The sequence below is a fragment of the Trichechus manatus genome, unplaced genomic scaffold (assembly GCF_000243295.1).
Source record: "Trichechus manatus latirostris isolate Lorelei unplaced genomic scaffold, TriManLat1.0 scaffold00019, whole genome shotgun sequence".
Classification (NCBI taxonomy): domain Eukaryota; kingdom Metazoa; phylum Chordata; class Mammalia; order Sirenia; family Trichechidae; genus Trichechus; species Trichechus manatus.
The window spans coordinates 17,915,084-17,923,579 of record NW_004443955.1 but is presented as its reverse complement, the minus strand read 5'-3'; the positions used below and the strand labels follow the sequence as shown (position 1 = coordinate 17,923,579).

At 50.6% G+C, this 8,496-nt stretch overlaps 1 protein-coding gene across 5 annotated transcripts in view; it reads left to right on the top strand.

Annotated features, from left to right (window-relative positions):
- NR2F2 (nuclear receptor subfamily 2 group F member 2) overlaps positions 1–7,438 on the top strand; it is a 12,958-nt gene extending 5,520 nt beyond the window's left edge. The window contains exons 1-4 of one of the 5 annotated variants that reach the window (XM_004372660.1): positions 687–728; positions 849–1,128; positions 2,713–3,240; positions 5,955–6,229. In XM_004372660.1, coding sequence (XP_004372717.1) covers positions 687–728; positions 849–1,128; positions 2,713–3,240; positions 5,955–6,229 — 1,125 coding nt within the window. The other 4 variants (XM_004372659.2, XM_004372663.2, XM_004372661.2 and 1 more) reach the window with 4 other exon arrangements.
- Positions 7,439–8,496: the final 1,058 nt, after the last annotated feature.

Sequence of the window (8,496 nt, the reverse complement as noted above, 5' to 3'; positions counted from 1 at the left end):
CGGGCCGCCGGCCTCCGCCCCGGCCTGCCTGGCTTCCTGGGCGCGCCCGCGCCCGGCGCCTCCGCGCTCCTAGTCCTCCTGATTTCGATGGCTTTCCTGAATGGCTGACTGTGGGCTGCCCTGGACTTGGCCCCCGGACAGTCGCCTCTCCTCCTTCTCTTCCTCCTCCTTTTCCTCCTCCTCCAACTCCTCGGCTGCACACCAGCTCTGAGAGCGAGAGAGGGAGGGAGAGAGTGAGAGCGAGCAAGCAAGCGAGAGCTTTGGAGAGATTTTTTTTTTGCCTCCTACTTCTGTCTTGAAGCCAGACAATCGACTTGCAGCTCTCCCTCCCCTCCCTCTCTCTCTCCACGCTCTGCTCCCACTCGCTCTCCCTCGCCCCCTTCCCCTCCCCTCCCGGCGGAAAGCCCCCCGAAACCAACAAAGCTGAGCCGAGGGAAACAAACAAAACAAACACATCGGGCCAGACAAGCAATCGACAAAACTTTGCAAAAGCAAAAACAAAAAAGGAAAAACTAATCAACCTCAACCAACCAGCCCCCGAGCCACCCGGGGCGCCCTCCTGCGCCCTCTCGCACCCTCGCACACACAAAAGGCGGCGCGCCGGAGCCCGAGACCCGGGAGCCGCCGCCGCCCCGTCGCCGCCTGCAGCCAGGGGAGCAGGAAGTCCGGACGCGGCCCCCATAGATATGGCAATGGTAGTCAGCACGTGGCGCGACCCCCAGGACGAGGTGCCCGGCTCCCAGGGCAGCCAGGCCTCGCAAGCGCCGCCAGTGCCCGGCCCGCCGCCCGGCGCCCCGCACACGCCACAGACGCCCGGCCAAGGGGGCCCGGCTAGCACGCCGGCCCAGACGGCGGCGGGTGGCCAGGGTGGCCCTGGTGGCCCGGGAGGTGACAAGCAGCAACAGCAGCAGCACATCGAGTGCGTGGTGTGCGGGGACAAGTCGAGCGGCAAGCACTACGGCCAGTTCACGTGCGAGGGCTGCAAGAGCTTCTTCAAGCGCAGCGTGCGGAGGAACCTGAGCTACACGTGCCGCGCCAACCGGAACTGTCCCATCGACCAGCACCACCGCAACCAGTGTCAGTACTGCCGCCTCAAAAAGTGCCTCAAAGTGGGCATGAGACGGGAAGGTATCGGCCTCTTATTTCTTCCCCCCTTCGCCCGGGTTCCTGGGGCCCTGGGTGCGTTTGGCTAGCCTGCTGTGGGTAAGGAACCAGAACTCCCAAGCTCTTCTCTTCGTATTGCAGCCGAAAGGGGTTTCTACTAGAAGCGAATTCTGCCCTGGAACCCAGAACCCCAAATCTGCATGCTTTGGCCGACTGGTTTCTCTTCCTCCTCTTCTCTCTCTCCCTCTCCCTGGGTTGTTTTCATTTTCCTGCATTGATTACGAGTTCAGTGGAGTTCGCCTTTCTGCAAGGGATGGGGTGGTGGTGTTTGTTTGGGGTTTGGGGGTTTTGTTTTAAGTCTGATTTACCTCTCTCTTTCTCTTGGCTTGTTTTTCTTGCATGTCCAACATATGTCCCTCCTCCCCACCCCTCTCCCCAGCCCCCACCCTCTCAAAAAAAAAAAAAAAACCACAACCTGAGATTGTACTTTTGTACAGGAGGTTCAAATTACAAATGGCAATTTTATGCACTTCGCGGTATTAACGCTGCCGCCCGGGCAGCGCTCATGTGACCCTCAGTGGATTAACATTCTGCTTAAAAAAATACCTTTATTTGCTTTTTTCCTTTCACTTTTGAAAGGAAGAGGACGCGATAGGGAGTGGGGAAAGGGTGGGCGAGGGGCCCGCGGTGGCGCGGCTTTCGCTCCGCGCGAGTTGGGTCTTTGTGATCGAAATTCGCGGAGCGCCGCGAGCCGGGCTCGGCCAATGGCGCGCTCGGCGCCGGGCGCGGGCTCCGGGCTGGGACGAGCGATCGCCGGGCTTTCTTTGTGTTTCGGCGCGAGCCACTCTCCCGGTCCGGCGTCAGATAACAGCCCGAGTCCGAGGCGCGCTGGCTCTCCCCGGCCCTCTCGGGGACTGCCCGGGTTCCGCCGACCCTGGCCGCCTCCTCCCGGCCTCTCCTCGGCTTCCTCTCGCCTCGGTGGCCTCTCTCTCTCCGCCCTCTTCCTCGCTCTCGCTTCCTCCAAGCACATTGATTAGGCAGACGCCAGACCTCAGCTCTCTTCACGTCTCGCACAGGGGGTTCCCCGCCCGTCTGGGGCTGCTACTGAGGCTGCAGGGCTGGGGGGGAGTCGTGCCGGGGTAGGCACAGGCGGTCTGGGGTGAATCTTTGTGTCTTTTGCAAAAGCGTTTTCACTCAACCCCCCAGACTCGCCCCTCCTGCTCCCTCTCCTCCAATCAATAAGAAATACCAGCTGTTTAGTAGCAAAGAAGAAAAATGTCCCAGAGTGCCACATCCCGCCCACAGCGCCGGGGACCCCGAGGCAAAGTGGCCAATTCCGGGTCCTCAGCGGCCCAGCCCCGAGCGGGCCTCGGAGGCAAGTGTGCAGCTCCGGCCGCCAGAGCCTGCCTGGGTGGCGGTTGGAGCAGAGCGGAGCAGGCGACTCTCAGGGCTGTGACCCAGGCGCGCTTGTAAGCGGGAAGGCCCGCCTGGCCCATGCGCGGCGCGGGGCCTGGGGCAGGTGGGGTTGAGCGGGGGCAGACCCCCGCCAGGGGAGCTGGAGGCCGAGACTGGTCATTAACTGTGGGGTATCTCCTTTCCTCCCCATAGCGGTGCAGAGGGGCAGGATGCCGCCCACCCAGCCGACTCACGGGCAGTTCGCGCTGACCAACGGGGACCCCCTCAACTGCCACTCGTACCTGTCCGGATATATTTCCCTGCTGCTGCGCGCCGAGCCCTATCCCACGTCGCGCTTCGGCAGCCAGTGCATGCAGCCCAACAACATTATGGGCATCGAGAACATTTGCGAACTGGCCGCTCGGATGCTCTTCAGCGCCGTCGAGTGGGCCCGGAACATCCCCTTCTTCCCCGACCTGCAGATCACCGACCAGGTGGCCCTGCTTCGCCTCACCTGGAGCGAGCTGTTCGTCCTGAACGCGGCACAGTGCTCCATGCCCCTCCACGTCGCCCCGCTCCTGGCCGCCGCTGGCCTGCACGCCTCGCCCATGTCCGCCGACAGGGTGGTCGCCTTTATGGACCACATACGGATCTTCCAAGAGCAAGTGGAGAAGCTCAAGGCACTGCACGTCGACTCGGCCGAGTACAGCTGCCTCAAGGCCATAGTCCTGTTCACCTCAGGTAGGAAGGCGCCCTGCCCTCTCATTCTCCGAGAGCCAGAGGCCAGACCCTGGTCCACCTGCCTAAGGCTCCTAGCCCTGACTTAGGGCCCAGAGAATGTGGGAGTCCCCAGGGCCAGCCCAGCCTCCCCGTTGCAAGTCCAAACTATCGAGTGCAGCTTAGAGTAAGAACTTTGTGCAGCTGCTGGGCCCCACCAGGCCTGTCCTGGGGAGAGGGGAGGAAGGCTAGACTGCAGGGATGGTGCTTCAGACACAGACGCCCCTCCCCAAATGGGCCCTGAGGAAGCCTCCCGGGCTTCTTCCCCTCCTGCAATGGCAAGACTGGGCTGCATTCTCCTGCTCCCCTCCCTTAGGCCAGGCCCTCTAGACCAGCTGGGCCTTGAAGCATCTCTACATTCTGGCTCTCTCTGGCACCCTGGCTAGCCCTCCAGGAGAAGCTCCTGGGCATTGAAGCAGCCCTGGCATCTTCCCTGAAGGGGAAAGTTTGCCCCTGCAGGGGGAAAGCATGCCTGTTAACTCAGTGGGAGTTGGAGCTGCAGGCCAATCCAACCCGAGGGCAGCAATTTTCAAAGTTGCATCCTTATTAAAATAATGCTGAGTGCCAAGAGAGGGGCAGGGGCTGTCTGCAAGGGACACTCTTCAGAATGGCTGTAGTGGGTTGAAAACTCTGGCCCCTTGCTTCCCTTGCCCAGGCAAACACTTAAGGCATTTTTCAAACACCCCAAAGTGTATGCCAACTTAGGCTGGATATAAATGTTGCTGGAGTTATAAAACCGTAATTGACTGCATTATGAAATCTAATGGGTTTGCATGTAGTTTAACCTGTGTGAGTAATACATCTGATATTAATTAATTGTTGAGGCTAAATGATTTTTGGAGATGTCTGGCTTCCCACTTCAGGCCACACCTGAGCCTCTTGGCTGCCTCCTGGGCTGAGTTCAGCACAGCCCAGGTGGGTGGAAATCACCCCTTCACAGTCTTGTACTAAATTGTCAGCTGATCCCTTTGTCACGGCTGAGAGGGGAGAGGGGCTCCTGATTAAGAATGACAAACATTTGGATGTTGGCAGGGCTTGGAACCTAGTCACCCACTGCAGTTTTTTAAGCCTGTAATCAGGAAGCTAGGAGAGATGTGTAATTTATGTGGGAAACAAAAAGGGGGTACATAGCCGCCGCCTCATTGTTTCAAGGAGGTCTAGGGAACCAAGTCATTAGCTGAATCTATTCCAGGTTTTGAGTCCTCAACTAAGCTGTCTTTTATAAATTGCTGCTTTTTGTGTAAAATCGCCCACCACAGCCACCCCAGATTCTGCCTTTCGAAGTCCTAGAGTAATCAATTAGAAGGCAGTATCTGGACAGAAAAGCTGTACGCAGAGACTTGGATCTGGATTTTTTTCCTTGAGGGCCTGTCATATATGTACGGCATTTGCCTGATGCAGATGTGCAGACAGGATACTCCCCTCCCCTACAGCCAACCTTACCCCATCCCACAACCTGATACCCGGCCTTCCCTTCCAGGTGCTGTGGTAGCGCTGAAATTTCTTGGTTATCATTGTTAGCTCTTAGACTTACCCTTGGTCTTTCAAGGAAAGCAATTCCTGCTACTGTCGTAACAGTTTAGTTTATTATTATTTGCAAAACGTGGAGGCCTGCGTGGAGAATGCAGATGTCTCACAGAGAGATAAAGGTTCCTGTTATCTGATTCAGGGGGAGACACACAGTACCCATGCAGAGAGGAGGCTTACGCAAACAGATTTTTAAATTCCTGACCAAAGACACCTAAGCTAGTCCTGGATACACACACGTGTGTTCAGGTCCTTGTGGTGGAGGTGGTGGTGGCGCTTTTCAAACCTCTGTTTTAATGATTCACAATATGTATGTGTTCGTCCCAGTCTTGTCTGGGGAGCCCCGAAAGGTCAGGTCACAACCTGCACCGCCTCCGCGGAGAAGCCTCTCATTTCAAAGGCACTTATTGTATTTTCACGTATCAGAAAAAGAAAAGTGTTTTTCTGAAGATAACAAGGAGGGGGTGCTTCTTAGAGGGACCTGGTTTAAGAAAAAAAATGAAGGGGGGGTGGGAGAAAAAGAGAGAGAAGAAAAGGGGGGAACAGAAACAGCTCAAATGAACAGAGAGATCACAGTTTGCATGGCTGCCCTTCAATAGGCTAAACTGACAAGATCAGTTTTAAAGGGCCACTTAAATCAGTTTCAAAGACTGGAGAAAAATGAGTCGCCCTCTTTGGGGAGAATCTGAGGCTGGGTCGTGGGCGCCATTACTCCGGGCTGGGCCAGGTTCTTGCTCCCTCCCCCCTCCCTATATAATTATAAGGCAAACTATTATTTACAGAGGAGGAGGGGGAGGAGCATTGGCAGTTTTGGGTTTGTCTGTCTGTCTGTTTACTGACTTGGTCCAAATTTACCTAATGCACTTTTGCTTGGGCCTCTCAGTGACCCAGCCTGAGGACCAGGCAGTGAAAGCCTACAGCGCTCTGAGCTGTGTTTTATTTTGAAATAAATGTCCAGGACCATCTCAGGCTCTTTCTCCCCACCCCCCACCCTCAAGTTTCTACTACAGAGGCATTTGCTTGAACTTCGGTTGGAGCAGTTTGACAGAGCGCTGTGCACACACCTCATGTGACCCATTTCAAACCTCTTAAGCTGATGACTGAATTCTTCTTTTTTTTTTTTTTCCTTTTTTTTTTAAACTTTCTTCCAGATGCCTGTGGTCTCTCTGATGTAGCCCATGTGGAAAGCTTGCAGGAAAAGTCCCAGTGTGCTTTGGAAGAATACGTTAGGAGCCAGTACCCCAACCAGCCAACGCGATTCGGAAAGCTTTTGCTTCGCCTCCCTTCCCTCCGCACGGTCTCCTCCTCAGTCATAGAGCAATTGTTTTTCGTCCGTTTGGTAGGTAAAACCCCCATAGAAACCCTCATCCGGGATATGTTACTGTCCGGCAGCAGTTTTAACTGGCCGTATATGGCAATTCAATAAATAAATAAATCAAAATAAGAAGGGGGAGTGAAAGAGAAAGAAAAGGCAAAAGACTGGTTTGTTTGCTTAAATTCCTTCTGTTAAGAAAGGATATAAAAGGATGTTACAAGTTTGCTAAAAGAAGAGAGGGGAAGAATTTAATGGACTGTGAATTTCCAAAAAAAAAATGACTGTCAAATGAACTTTTACAAAATGCATTAAAAAAAAAAAAAACAACTCCTGTGTCGGTCAGAACAACTTGCTACTTATCATTTTTGTATAAAAAGGAAATTAGTCTTTTTCTTTTTTTGGTAAATTTTTGAAAAATATTGCTAAAAGTGCATTTAAGGAGATTGGGAGAAAATTAGCAGAATGGAGAAAGTAAGTCTTTTTTTTTTTTTTTTCCAAATTATTAATTGTCCTGTGTCTATGTACTTCTAGCTGTTCTTTTTTGTACTTTTCTGGTTCCAAACCAGTTTATTCTGTGGTTCTATAATAAGTTTTGATATAATCTTGGCTTCTTAAAAACTGTGTATCCTTAAAATATATGTTCTGCAAGAATTAAAACTGAGTCCATGAAAATATCATAGGAAGACATAAAACTTTAAAAGGCAACTCAAAGCTGATGGAAACGCACTTAGAAGTGGTGAGCAACAATTTTAGGTGAAGTTGAGCACTCTGATTAGAAAACTGGAGGAACCACGTACACCAGTTAACTTCCCCTACCCTGCCCCCCGCACCAAGACACCACAGCAAACCTAGCTTTTTAAAAATATTTTAAGAAAGAGAATGAACTGTGGAATTTATTGGCAGCCAAGGAATGTGTCCAGGACACATGCTGAGGTTTTGAATAAAAAGCGAACTTTTGTAATTTGAATTGGGTCCCGCTTAGTTCTTGAATTGTTATGAACATCCTCTATCTGTTTGTATATTTGCAAACCCTTTGTATTATAATTGTTGATATTTTCCCTTTTTAAAAAAAAAATACCATTGAAATCAGCATGACAAAATAACACTGTTGGCACTTATAGGTAACGTGATTGATTCAGTATCTTAGAGTTTACAGTTTGTGTTTTTAAAAAAACTGAAGGTTTTTTTTTTTTTAAAGTGCAACATTTCTGTATACTGTAAAAGTTATAATAACTGAACTGTTTGGTCGAGTCTTTGTGTGTTATATTCCAAGGAAAATTGAAAGTATTCAGAAATTAAAATATTATTTGATATCTGAAACCTGTTTGGCTGTCCCCACTCACTGTCTGTCCAGGGAGAAGAGCCCCTGAACTTCTCGCTGAGCTGGCGGGGGGCTCCCTTTAATTACTCCCCTCAGTTTGTTCAAAGGTGGACTAGTGTATTTGCCTGTTTAATTTGGGTGTGTGTGGCGGGGGGGAGGTAAAGTTAATGGTTTATCTATGGTTTAGGAAGTGCCATACTGATATAGTAAACCACCCCATTCACCTAATCCTTCTTTTAATTAAAAATGGATTTTCCAGAAAAAAAAAAGGCCCTTATATTTGTCACACTTAAGTGCCTGCTTAGGGAAGGTATTGTGAAAAGTATTAGAAATCTTGAGATCAGTATCTATTTTATGATCAGAAAAAAAATACTCTTTTGTACATTTCTGACAGTTACGCAGAAAATCGTTCAAGCAAGCTAATCAAAGCATTGTAAATAGAGAGCAGTTGTTTGCAATGAGTTTTTCCTTAATTAGGTGTGATTTTTAAAATACTCTGTGGTTCTCATCTAGCGTGGTTGTTGAGAGAATTTCAAATCCAGTGATATAGCTTATAGCACTGAAGGGTCTGTTTTTCATGTATAGATGATAACTTGCAGTTGGTCTGCCTCTCCCCTCCCCCCTTTACCTTCGGTCTGTAAGAGCATGACCACAGGTCAAGGGAATCTTTTCCATTGGAGTTCTGTACATAAAAACACTTCGACATTTTGACGTTTCAGATTGTATAGATACAATCTGTACTGCTCTTGGGATCCTTTGTCCTTAGAAGCCAAATTATGAGAAAGAAGGAAAGAAAAAAGAGAGAAGGAAAGGGAAACTTTGCAGGGTGTGCTGATATGGAAGTAGTAACTATATTGTTTCAGAGTCCTTTTTCCCCCCTCTTTCTCTTTTCCTGGTTTGGAGGAAGCTCAATGTGTGGGAGATTTGCAATTTTTTTCTTACTGAGCCTTTCCAGCCCCCTCCCCATACCTCACCGGGTTGTGGTTTCATTTAAAAAGGGAGGGGAATGAGAGAGGTGAAAGAAAAGGGATCGTTTTGCAAACTATTAAACTTCGAT